This window comes from Podarcis cretensis (assembly GCF_951804945.1).
Source record: "Podarcis cretensis genome assembly, chromosome: 10".
Taxonomy (NCBI): domain Eukaryota; kingdom Metazoa; phylum Chordata; class Lepidosauria; order Squamata; family Lacertidae; genus Podarcis; species Podarcis cretensis.
The window spans coordinates 23,601,098-23,614,221 of NC_137179.1; the positions used below are offsets into that span (position 1 = coordinate 23,601,098).

General features: G+C 45.0%; 1 protein-coding gene across 2 annotated transcripts in view; it reads right to left on the reverse strand.

Annotated features, from left to right (window-relative positions):
* The window catches only part of ATP6V0A4 (ATPase H+ transporting V0 subunit a4), a 34,553-nt gene that overhangs the window by 14,279 nt on the left and 7,150 nt on the right, over nt 1–13,124 (reverse strand). For both annotated transcript variants that reach the window (XM_079992357.1, XM_079992358.1), the window contains 8 exons: nt 12,265–12,359; nt 10,896–11,022; nt 10,655–10,737; nt 6,021–6,114; nt 5,720–5,932; nt 2,302–2,452; nt 1,116–1,255; nt 95–252 (listed from right to left, as the gene is read on the reverse strand). In XM_079992357.1, the coding sequence (XP_079848483.1) occupies nt 95–252; nt 1,116–1,255; nt 2,302–2,452; nt 5,720–5,932; nt 6,021–6,114; nt 10,655–10,737; nt 10,896–11,022; nt 12,265–12,359 (1,061 nt within the window). The remainder of the gene's footprint in view (nt 1–94; nt 253–1,115; nt 1,256–2,301; nt 2,453–5,719; nt 5,933–6,020; nt 6,115–10,654; nt 10,738–10,895; nt 11,023–12,264; nt 12,360–13,124) is intronic.

Consider the following 13,124-nt stretch of genomic DNA (forward strand, 5'->3'; position numbering starts at 1 on the left):
CCCAGAGTCTGTCAAGACTGGCCCATACGGGCAGGGGTACCTTTACCTTTACCTTTACCTAGGTTGGCTCACAAGGACCCAGCTCGCCACTTACGTCCAGTTCCCGCGGCTGTACATGGGGCGGACAGACCAGGAAGACCCAAATATATTGAACGACTTGGAGAAGCAATCATTGTAGATGAAGCCGGTGTAGATGGAGAAGATGCTCATAAGGAGGATCAGGTAGCGGCCGCTGAAAAAGGTGTTCCAGATCTGCACAGGGCGATTGCCAGGGCAAAGAGAATATCAGAAGCAGCATACAAGGGCTGGCAAGCCTCAGGCTAAATGTGGCCCTCTAGGGCGCACTTTCTGGCCCTCTAAACTCTTCCCATCACTAGCCCAGCTCCGCTCCCCTGGTGTGTTTTGGCCTGATTGGAAAGTGTCCTTGAACTCTGGCAATCTCCTTGCTTGCCTGGAGGGAGGAGGGAAGAGTGTCCTTGTGTGTAGAAACTGGCCTGCTGTGTAAAATTTGCATTTGTTGCTCCGCCCACTCCTGGCCCCCGTAAGATTGCCCAGAAGGGCATGTGGCCTTGGGGGGTGAAAATGGTTCCCTATCCCTACAGTGTGGGACGCGGGTGGCGCTGTGGGTTAAACCACAGAGCCTAGGACTTGCCGATCAGAAGGTCGGCGGTTTGAATCCCTGCGATGGGGTGAGCTCCTGCTGCTCGGTCCCTGCTCCTGTCAACCTAGCAGTTCGAAAGCACATCAAAGTGCAAGTAGATAAATAGGTACCGCTCCGGCGGGAAGGTAAACGGCGTTTCCATGCGCTGCTCTGGTTCGCCAGAAGCGGCTTAGTCATGCTGGCCACATGACCTGGAAGCTGTACGCCAGCTCCCTCGGCCAATAAAGCGGGATGAGCGCCGCAACCCCAGAGTCGGCCACGACTGGACCTAATGGTCAGGGGCCCCTTTACCTTTATCCCTACAGTATATGAAGAGCCATTTGGAAGAACTTATTGTTACTCTCTTTTCCCAATCCCCACTTCAAATTACTGGTTTGGAAATAAATTAATCTGTCCCCGGAGCGAAACCTTTGAAGGCTGCCATCCGCATACAGTTCTGCCTGAGACCACTCACCTCATTGTCAGTTTTCTGGGCTAAGAGAGCCTTCTCATTGCTGACCATCCAGAGAGCAAAGGCCAGCATGACAGTCCCGTGGCCACAATCGCCAAACATCACCGCAAACAGAAAAGGGAAGGTGATTAAAATGTAGGGGGCTGTGGGACAGAGAAAGGCGTTAAGGTCATTCCTTGAAAGGAAGGGGGTTGCTGATCCAAGGAGCACCGGGAACTCCCATTTCCCAGCATGGGGAGCCCCATTTGGTGGCACTGGGAAATTCGTTTCCCAGGCTCCCTGGAGGTAATGCTAATCTCACCATATGCCAGCGAGAAAAAGCCAAATGCATTTGGTTATTGAATTATGACACCTTTTTTTTAAAAAAAAAAAAAAAGTCTCAAAGGTTACAGGTGGGTGCAGGATTTGCCTAAAATTAGAGAGGCGGCATAGCTTGTGGGTTTCATTGAGTGCTGGTTCCAGCAAATAAAGTACCGTATTTTTCGCTCTATAAGACGCACCAGACCACAAGACGCACCTAGTTTTTGGAGGAGGAAAACAAGAAAAAAAATCTTCTGAATCTCAGAAGCCAGAACAGCAAGAGGGATCGCTGCGCAGTGAAAGCAGCAATCCCTCTTGCTGTTCTGGCTTCTGGGATAGCTGTGCAGCCTGCATTCGCTCCATAAGACGCACACACATTTCCCCTTACTTTTTAGGAGGGAAAAAGTGAGTCTTATAGAGCAAAAAATACGGTAAATTAGCCTGTGAGAACTAATTGGAATCACCAGGTGGCACTGTTATACATCACAGTGAAGCCTCTTTTTGGGCAAGCAGGAGGATGGGAATTTTCATTACCAAAAATTCATTATAATTGATGATTGGTGAGATACTGTTCTGAAAACCTGGCACTGGTGATTGCACTGAATGTCCTGTAAAGAAACATTTGCCTTGCTGACAGCGCTTTTTGTTCACCCCTTTACAATCATGGCTTGCAATAAACAGAACATATCCATGTTGCTCCCCCCCCCCCCGTTCTGAAAAAAAACCCCATTCAATCTATAGAAACCCAAATGTCTGCATGCAGCCCTGGTTTAAGTTGAAGTAATAGGAACCGACAGAGGAATAAAAGCACCTTGCATTTCATTTTAAATCTTGAATCCTAAAAAACCCCCACCAAGCTACAGCAAAAAATAGAACAGAGTCCATTTACCTGGATTAAGTTCCCTGTAATTACCCACGCCATAGGCATCTACAATAGTCTGAAAACCCAAAGTGAACTTATTGGTCCTGTTAAAGGTAGGAGGAGACATCTTGGTCTGTATCGCAGTCAGGATTGGGTTGATTGTAGAGCCGCTACGTTCCTGCAATCAGATAGATGGCGATTAGGGTCCTACCTGTGAGATTTCGCTACCCCATCTATGCGCACTCAACCACTTCAATCTGCGGCACTGGCACTGCTAGACATAATATCTGTCCTGCATTTGTAAGAACTCAGGTGTTGTTGTTTTTTAGTGTGGGAGCACCTAGACTTTGGAACTCCCTGCCTATTGATACCACGCAGTTGCCCTCACTCACCTCTTTTGGGTACCTGCTAAAAACATTTCAATTAGACAAGCCTACCCAGATATTTAGAAATTTGATGTGTGTTTTAATCTGTTTTCAGGTTATTGTTGATTTATTTTTTTGAGTGTTTTAAAGTAATGTTGTTAGATCTTTTTTATGGATAATTTTACTGTTTTCTCATTTATGTAAACTACCGTATTTTTCGCTCCATAGGACGCACTTTTTCCCCTCAAAAAATTAAGGGGAAATGTGTGTGCGTCCTATGGAGCGAATGCAGGCTCCTTGGCATCAGCGATAGCAATGCGAAGCCTCCGAAGCGCAGAGGGAGAGCTCCCCCCGCGCTCCGGAGGCTTCGGGTTGCTTTCGTTGAAGCCAAGGAGTCTGAATTCGCTCCATTAAAGGAGTTCCCGCTGCGCTCCGAAGGCTTGCAGATAGCCGCCTGAAGCCTGGAGAGCGAGAGGGGTCGGTGCACACCGATCCCTCTTGCCCTCCAGGCTTCGCTTCGCTGCAGAGGCGTTGCACAGTTTTCCCTCTCTGCGCAGCGCCCCTTCAGTGAAGCGGGAGGAGAAATGGAAGGGGCTCCGTTTCTCCTGCCGCTTCGCTGAAGGGGTGAATTTTTTTTTCCTGTTCTCCCCCTCCTATGGTCTGGTGCGTGCTATGGTCCAGTGTGTACTATAGAGCGAAAAATACGGTACTTTGACGGGTTGTGGTGGTTTTGTTTTTTGTTTTTTTAACAATCAAGTCCAGTATAAATTTTATGAAACAAATGTATAAACATCTGCAACAAAAATTGGATAAATATCTACGACATAAAATACCTACAGCAAAGATGATCCAGGACTCAGCTACATTAGTAAAAATAAAACATTATAAATGCATTCTAACATTGTGACACCAGGTGGCACTGTAGAGCTGAAACCAGAATTTTCCATTGTGAACTTTAAAATTGTGAGCATTTTCAAAGTGTTTATAGAGCTGCCAAGGGAATCAAACCCTTTAGCAGAATGCCAATGTGTTTGTGACACACATCTCAAGTGCTTTTTCACTTTCCAGGGTTCTTTGTACAGGAAACCCACTAGGCTGATCTGTAGCGTTGATGTGACCTAGGATTACAGAGGGAGGCAACATTGCTCAGAAGAGTTATATATTTAAAGTATTTCTGCAGAGTCCCAAACTCATTTTATCCAGAAGGTAAAAAGTTGGTAATATAGCTAGACGCAACAACAAAATAAAATGCAAAATATTTAAACGAACAAATGAAGACAGAATCCTTTAGGACACTGTCCCCCACTTTCACCCTAGTATCTCAGATGCCACCTCAAAGATCTCTACATCCATCAACTGGGCCCAAACACTAGTTTATATATTAAAAATAGAAACTTATGCAGCAGAGGTAAGGTCAGACAGCACTAAAATGGAACGAGCAAGAAATAAATAAATAAATAAACCACACACAGACCAGAAAACGGAAATGGCTACTGTCAGCAAATACTGCAGATTATTCCATTTTGAGCTTCATTTTCCCAGCATCAGGGACATTTGTTTTCCGATGTTTCCAAAATTAGCTATTGTGAAGCTGACAACAGCTGTTTTCTTCTTCTCAAACAACCCTTCCTTCCCTCGCTCTCTCCCACTTCATAGAAAGACTTTTGTGCCATGGAATACTACCTGCAAAATATCCAGCAATCATGGCCTGGTTCAGATGAGCTCAGGGAAGTCTTCACCAAGCTGGTGCCCTCCAGATATTTGGGACAACCAGTTCCATCCGGAACAGTCGGCACACCTGTGTAGTCCGAAACATCTGCTTGATGAAGACTGCCTTAGAGGCTGCATGTGGTAGGGAAGTGAGATTGGGTCCCCCTCGTAACACACTGGGTGTACCTGCCCTGCCTGTGATATATATGGATGCCGCCTTCCCAAAAACTGAAACATTAATGTTTGGCTCAGGTCTATCCCTGTGCTATTTCACACGTGGGAGGCTTTAAAAGAGGATCTAGCAAATTCATGGAGGACTATTAATGAATTTGCTTGCCACAGTGGCTATGTCCTATGTCATCTTAAGGCTGTGGTACCTCGGGTTAAGAACTTAATTCATACCGGAGGTCCGTTCTTAACCTGAAACTGTTCTTAACCTGAAGCACCACTTTAGCTAATGGGGCCTCCTGCTGCTGCCGCGCCGCCGGAGCACGATTTCTGTTCTCATCCTGACGCAAAGTTCTTAACCTGAGGTACTATTTCTGGGTTAGTGGAGTCTGTAACCTGAAGCGTCTGCAACCTGAGGTACCACTGTATCGTCCCAAACTGATTTGACGCCCATATTACCATATCAGGTTCATAATTTTTGACCTGGCAATCTATCATGAATCATGATGTATGTATGCAATATGCAGAAATCACAACGTGGGGAAAACCATGAAGCCAGCCACTGCCTCTACATAGCTCCATCTTTATTTCAGACGTCGTGATATACAGTGGTACCTCGGGTTAAGTACTTAATTCATTCCGGAGGTCCGTACTTAACCTGAAACTGTTCTTAACCTGAAGCACCACTTTAGCTAATGGGGCCTCCTGCTGCTGCCACGCCGCCGGAGCACAATTTCTCTTCTCATCCTGAAGCAAAGTTCTTAACCTGAAGCACTATTTCTGGGTTAGCGGAGTCTGTAACCTGAAGCGTATGTAACCTGAAGCGTATGTAACCCGAGGTACCACTGTATATCAGTTTATCATGATATCATAATGTTGAAAACCAGATATCGCCCTGGTCAACTCATTATTAAGTGGTCAAAAAAGACCCTTGGCAATTTCCAAGTGGTCCTTGTAAACGACTTAATTAGATGCAAAAGAACCTGTCTTATATTGACCATGGTCCACCTCGCTTTGTCTGTGCTGGATGACAGCATCTTTCCAGGGTCTTCATCAGACCTACCTGGAGATTCTAGGCATGGAACATAGGATCTTTTGCCAGAAAAAGAGATCTTTTGCTGTATCCCTCAGCCATTCCCCCAGAGCACGCTAGTGAAGACCCTCTGGAAATCAGCTAAAGAATTCCAGGCCCAGACCCTTACCATTCCCTTATGCAGAGCCCTTTTTACGCCGCCTGCGTCCACCACAGGGAACCAGATCTCAGCAATGACGCACTGCTGGGTGACGTCGATGTTGCACAAATTCAGGACGTGGTAGATGGCCTTCATTTTCTTTGCCTTGATCCCCCAGCTCCACAGGTTCACTGACGCCTCCTTCAGTAGCCCCTGCCGATGGGACTCGGTTTGGGTGATCACCTGAGAACAGAGGACATACATACATGAAGAACCCTGCCCGGGCCTGGCCTACCACTAAGTCACAGGAACGAGGCCCAAGGCGACCTACTGTGTTTAGATCCTCAATCCTTGTGTTCACACCAGCAGCCATCTCCCGGCGTTCTCCAGCTGACTCGGGGCAAGGGTACACCGTGGCACGGAACCTAGGGGGGGAACAAGTTGAAAGCAAACAAGCCAGTGACAATCCTTGTACAACCGTGCTTGTTACATACTGAAAACAAGGCCTTCTGGCGGTTCCCTCACTGCAAGAAGTGAGGTTACAGGGAACCAGGCAGAGGGCCTTCTTGGTGGTGGCGCCCGCCCTGTGGAACGCCCTCCCATCAAATGTCAAGGAAATAAACAACTATCTGACTTTTAGAAGACATCTGATGGCAGCCCTGTGTCAGGAAATTTTTAATGTCTAATGTTTTACAATTTTTAATGTGCTGTAAGCCACCCAGAGTGGCTGGGGAAACCCAGCCAGATGGGCGGGGTATAGATAAAACAATAATTATGATAATAATAAGCCAACAGGGGCCACCATCAAGCTATTTAGTAATCACAGCAATTCTTCTGTGGTGACTTTGGTGAAAACAAGAGTGACTGACTCACTTGGCTGTGCTTGGACTGCTAGTGGCCAACAGTAAGCATAATTCTTGGTGCACTCAGGGTCAGGGACTTAGGCCACATTCATTTAAAGCACCGTGATAGCATCATACCTTACGTCAAAGTATTCTGGGAGCTGTAGTTTGTTAAGGGTCCTGAGAGCTGTTAAAAGGTCCCTATTCTCCTCCCAGAGCTACAATTACCACAGTTCCCTGGGATGAGATTCTGATTGTTAAGCCGCTCAGTAGCCTTAACAAGCTACAGCTCCCAGAATACGTTGGGGAAAGTTAAGACTGTTTAAAGAGGTATCTTGTGAATGTGGCCTAAACCCAGACCCTCCAAGTGTCCCTATTTTCCAGGGACAGTCCCAGATTTACAGAAGCCATCGCAGTTTATGATTTGATCCCAGAATGTCCCGTTTTTCCTTAGGATGTCCCTGTTTTCACTGGAGAAATGTTGGAGGGTATGCAGTTATCCAACCCCCGAGCCAAGGAGATAAGTAACGATACCACCTTTTAGAAGACATCTGAAGGCAGACCTGCATAAGAAAGTTTTTTTAAAATGTTTAATGTTTTATTATGTTTTTATATATGTTGGAAGCTGCCCAGAGTGGTTGGGGCAACCCAGTCATGGGTGGAGTATAAGAATAAGAATAGAACGTCCCTATTTTCATCAGAGAAATGTTGGAAGGTATGTAAACCTTTGCCTTAGTGAGACAAGGGGCATTATGTCCCTCTCAAACAGTTGCTGCCTGCCTAGCACTTAATGGAACCACTAGGAAGTCAAACAGACCCTTGTCAGGAAAGGGAAGCCTTTGCAGTGTACAGTGGTACCTCAGGTTAAGAACTTAATTCATTCCGGAGGTCCATTCTTAACCTGAAACTGTTCTTAACCTGAGGTACCACTTTAGTTAACGGGGTCTCCCACTGCTGCCGCGCTGCTGGAGCACGATTTCTGTTCTCATCTTGAAGCAAAGTTCTTAACCCGATGTACTATTTCTGGGTTAGTGAAGTCTGTAACCTGAAGTGTATGTAACCTGAGGTACCACTGTAATGGAACCCTGGGGAACAGGCTTCTCTCTGTATGTTCATTCCATGCAGAACTACAGCAAAGGTGCTTTCCATTCCAAACAACAAAGGCTTGGGTCACACAGGGTGGCATAGTTTTCAGTGGCAGCTTCACATTCTCTGTAACACATTATTATGCTCCAAGTTCCTTCCTCCTCAGAACAGTATTATTTCAATGGTACAGCATGACCAAGCGTTTTAAGCATGAATAGGCATGAACAAATCTGTCAATCTAATTTTCTTTTAGTTTCACATTCCCCACCCCCTTCCCCATCTGAAGTTCGGGTCACCTCATGGGTTTCTTTTTTTAAGTCCTGACAAAATTTTGCAAGAGTTTTGGTGCATATCTCTCCCCATTTTGCCTAATATATAATTTTTTTGCAAGCAATTTCCCCTAAATCAAATGATTTTGCTATTTTCACTGATGCACACTTTCTCCTAACACACACACACACGCACCTTTTCGCACAATTCTTTTTCTGGCTGGCGAACTGTGCGGCAAAATTTGGAAAAGCAGAAATTTCAAAGGATAGCTACATTTCGATTCGTGTGCTGTTTCTAAAGTGCATATCAGGCAGGCTCGCATTAAAATGCAAATCTAATCAAATTTCAGCCCCATCCCTTAATCACGAGTACACAGTAGCCATAATAAGCTTGCCTGAAGTACCGCATCTTTTTCTCCAATAATGCACGGACTGGCTGGGCTGTCTATTGTTTGCCAAGCTACCATCTGATTACAAGACAGTCCTTGCATATGCATGAACCAGAGTACAAGGCAAAGTCAATAACACTTTGCTCCTTGATTTTAGGCAGAAAGCGCTACGAAAGAATAATTAATCTTTGCTCCAATTTCAACTCTGAAATGGGATCTCCAACAAAATATTCTAAAAAAAAAAAAGAAAGCCTCAAGCCTCTTAGCCCTTTTTCATTATTTTTTCCGTTTCATATGCTTCTGAGTTCTGAACCCATCTTCAAATTAGACTTTTAAATCGTGCCTGAAAGATTATTCCTCTTTACTGCAGCCCACAGATTTGGTACTTTTCCCACACGATCACAGTAACTTGGCTTTGATCTTCTAACAGCCCTTTTGCATACAGAATGTCACTTTTACCCTAATGGCACATGCGATGTGAAGAAAACTCAAGGAGAATTCGTTGGGGAGCACCTCTCAGGCGGATAGATCTGCTGACGCAGTCAGCATCATCCAAGCACGTCCAAGTTAAAGAGAGGAGGATGCAGGTAACACCCACTATTTTTTATTCCACTTTATATATTTTGATAGGTCTGCGTGTGGATTTGCCACGCATGAAACTGGCAGAGCAATGACACTAATTAAAAACAACTTGCAGTAAAAACAAGAGGCGCAAGCTCTTGCACTGCTGGAGTTGTACTGCTGTCTCAGATGCCTATTAGCTATTTGTATTTGCATCTTGTCAAAAACAATGTGCCAGAATCGCCAATGGACTACAGCAGCACACACCCAGTTTGGGCATGATTCTGACCTACAGAATCATAGAATTGTGCTGCTGGAAGGGTCATCAACTCCAAACCCCAGCAATGCAGGAATCACAGTTAATGACTTCTTGACAGATGGGCCACCCAACCTCTGCTTACCGTATTTTTCGCTCCATAAGACGCACCTGACCATAAGACACACCTAGTTTTTAGAGGCGGAAAGGGGGAAAGCCCTGTTTTTGGGGGGATCAGCTCACAGTTGTGCAGCTTGTTTTGCAAAGGGGAAAAGCCCTTTTTGAGGATCAGCCCAAAGTTGTTGAGCTTACTTTGCAAAGGGAAAAAATCCTGTTTTTATGGGGTTCAACTCACTGTTCTGCAGCTTCTTTAGGAAAGGAAAGGGAGCAGTTTCTACAGTTTCCAGACAGATAATCCAATCAGCCAGTCACATGTCGCTGGGGAAACAAACAGCCTCCGTCTGCAGAACATTCAACAATGGAGGCCTGGGCAAGGGGGTGGGGCTGGAAAGGGAGCCAGCGAGCATCCACACATTCGCTCCATAAGACGCACAGACACTGCCCCTTACTTTTTAGGAGGAGGAAAGTGTGTCTTATGGAGCGAAAAATATGGTAAAAACCTCCAACGAAGGATAGTCAACCACCTTCCGACCCAGTGCTGCCGAACAGCTCGTAGCACCATCAAGTTCTTCCTGAAGTTGAGTCAGAAATTATTGAAAATGACTGCTAGAAGTCGCCGGGGAGGGGGGTTTAATGGAAATTGTAAAATGTAATTTGAATGTTTGATTATGTTAAAATTTCTTCAATAAAAATGTATTTTTAAAAAAAGAAAAAAGAAAATAACTGCTAGAGCTAGGAAGTAGAATGGTGTCTTGCGGATTGGTTTCCTACTGCTTAGGGAATGATAAGATGGGCTTATTAAGGCCGACGACACACCAAACATTTAAAGCCCATTTAAAACATACACACAACACCCCAAAGAATCCTGGGAACTGTAGTTTGCACTTCACAGAGCTACAACTCCTTAAAAACTACAGTTCTCGGGATTCTTTGGGGGAAGAAACGTGTTTAAAAATGCAGGGTATGCGCAGGGCCTTAGCCTTGGCCAGCCCTACCATTAGACAAATGAGGTAGGTGACCTTATGATGAGGGATAAAGGCAGGAGGTACAGTTTTGCAAAGCGGACTGGTTGCCTCATGCTCAGGTTCGAGAAATGAACCTATTTAGTCACAACCAGCGCTATCATTAGGCAGAGTGAGGCAGGGAGGTGTTGGAAGGAAAAGCTATATGTGCTACACAGCCTGCAACGCGCCCCACTAAGTATCTTGCTGTCCTCAGGTGTGGTGGAGGGTGCTGTCCCACATCCCCAGTGCTAAAGTAAGATTCAGCTGTTGCTCCAGTTGGTTTCTGTATGTGGAATACGAGAGTGGGGGGTGGATGGGGGAGGGAAATGCCACTCCGCACAGGATTCTTAGTTCTGTCCCAATCTCTTGTTTATCACAATGGAAAAAACACCTCTGTTACAGCCAGCACTCCTTTCTCAACAGCACATTTTCCCTTACCCTTCACAAATCTTCTTGATTTTCTGTCTGAGTTGCTCCCCTTGATAGAAGATAATGAACACATTCTTTTTCATCTCTTCTTTCTGGAGAAAATAAATGCAACCCAAGTGGAATTTTAAAATAGTCGCAGCCGACGAAATACTACGCTTGCAATTTAATGGTGCTGCGCATACCAAACACAACAGCAGAAGTGACAAAAAATTTTTTGGGTTGTTTTGTTTTTTAAACCATCTCCACCTACAGTGATAGGATCCTCCAGGGGTGTGTCCATTTCGCTGAACTTCAGATAAATATTTCCTCGGCAGGCTCTCCACAGCAGACGCTCAAAAGGCACCATTCTTTCCCTTTTGATCACGCCAGCTATGAATCTGCGTGTCACACAAACAGAAAGGATATGTCACGAGTCAACCATCTCCGCACTAAGCACTACACATATTTGTGTTTTGTACTCGTGACGTTATTGCCTGTGTTGCCGTGTTGGCTGGTGCATGAACCAGACCTCCAATTATGTAAGTAAAGTATTTAAACTTACCAAAGTATGTAGTCTATTCACCGAAAAAGGGGTAGAGATGGAGGTGCAATGCAGGGGCATGTTGTAAGCATCAAAAATGGGGTATTTAAAGGTCTAAAAGCCTATATGTCCCTTGCTTCACAAACCCTGCATAAACTTGTGTTTTTAAACGCTGCTGGGGGCTCTTTTGGCTAGAAAGTGAGTCAAGCCCCATGCTTCTTAAATTCAAGCAGCCAGCCATTTCTTTGGTAGTTTCCCACATAACGTGGGACTTCAGGATTAAATATACTTCCCCAATTTACTCCCTACATATAAAACACAAGGTAGGTTTGCAACTTAGCAACAAAGCTCCACCTCTGCATCTAATGTAGGGCTAGGAATATCAAAGAAAAATCCTCCTCAAGGTACTAACCATTCAACTAGATCAGGTTGATCAGTTGAAATATTCTAGACTCTTCAACTGAGGAAGTGTCCAGTGGTGTGTTAAACTAAAGTCTATTGCTACAGAATACAGTCGAACCTCTACTTACCACCACCACTTCTTACAGTCATTCCAAGTCACGATCACGACAAACCTGGAAGTAACTGGCAGGTGTGCCGCTGTTTGTGTATGCGCAGGGGCGGCGATTGCCGTTCACACACGTGCAGAAGCGGGCAATCGTCGCCCACACCTGCACAAAATGGCACCTCTCCCAGCAACCCGTTTCGACCTCCGGATGGACCTCCAGAACAGATTATGGTCACAAATAGAGGTTCCACTGTAAACGTGCCTTTCCCAGCCTATATTCCCTCAAACTGTGGAACTCAGCTACATTAGTAAAAAAAGTGATTTGAATGTGTTATAAACATGCAACACCAGATGGCGCCAGAGAACACAAAACCTTTCTATAGCGTTTTTACATAGGGTTTTTTTCTTCTGCCATAACAATTTAATTTCTGACTTATTTATAATGTTCCCCCACGCCCCGTGTATAGATCCACCATGTGCCTTTCCTCTGTGTCACTGACTTTCTCCTCCTGACTGATTTCCTGACTCTCTCACTTAGTTCCACATATGGGGCTTTCTGCGAGAACATAAATCAGCACAAATGATGCTAACCCCAGTTTTGCAGCAACGGCTGCAGGTGTGCTTCTTAACTCCAACAGCCCGGAGGTGTCTTCATTGAAGAAATCATCAGGCAAATTAGTTTCCGTCTGAAATCAGGAATTAAATTTATCCTACAGGTCTAATTTGAAAATTCACAGAACAGAAAGATTTATGTATGTATATATCATTATTTAAAATATTTATGAACCTCACTTCAACATGAGATTCCAGGGTAAGGTACAAAAAATGTGAACAAAACTATTCAGACATCGCATGAACACAATGTTTAAAAGCAAAAACCAACCACAAACAATCTTTTGGTTTTTAAAATCTAAAGTGTTTTTTCTTTTTAAGAAAGGCTAAAAACATTAGGCTAAGGTGGGCAGAAAGGCAGTTCCAATTAAAATATCATTTAAAATGTGTCTGAACCTGGAACCAAAATGGCGACTATCAGAGTAGAGGTAGGGAACCTGCGGTCCTCCAAATACTGCTCCAACTCCAACTCCCATCAGCTCCAGCCAGCATAGCCAATGGCAAGGGATGATGGGAGTTGGAGTTGAGCGTCATCTAGTTAAGCAGACATTTGTTGTTTCCTGGGAACTGTAGTTCTGTGAGGTATCAGCCAGGCTGGGAATCTCTAAATATATAAGCCTATGTACCCTCATCAAACTGAGATCCAGCACCGAGGGCCTTCTGGCGGTTCCCTCATTGCGAGAAGTGAGGTTACAGGGAACCAGACAGAGGGCCTTCTCGGTAGTGGCGCCCACCCTGTGGAACACCCTCCCTTCAGATGTGAAGGAAATAAGCAGCTATCCTATCTTTAATAGACATCTGAAGGCAGCCCTGTTCAGGGAAGTTTTTAATATTTAATG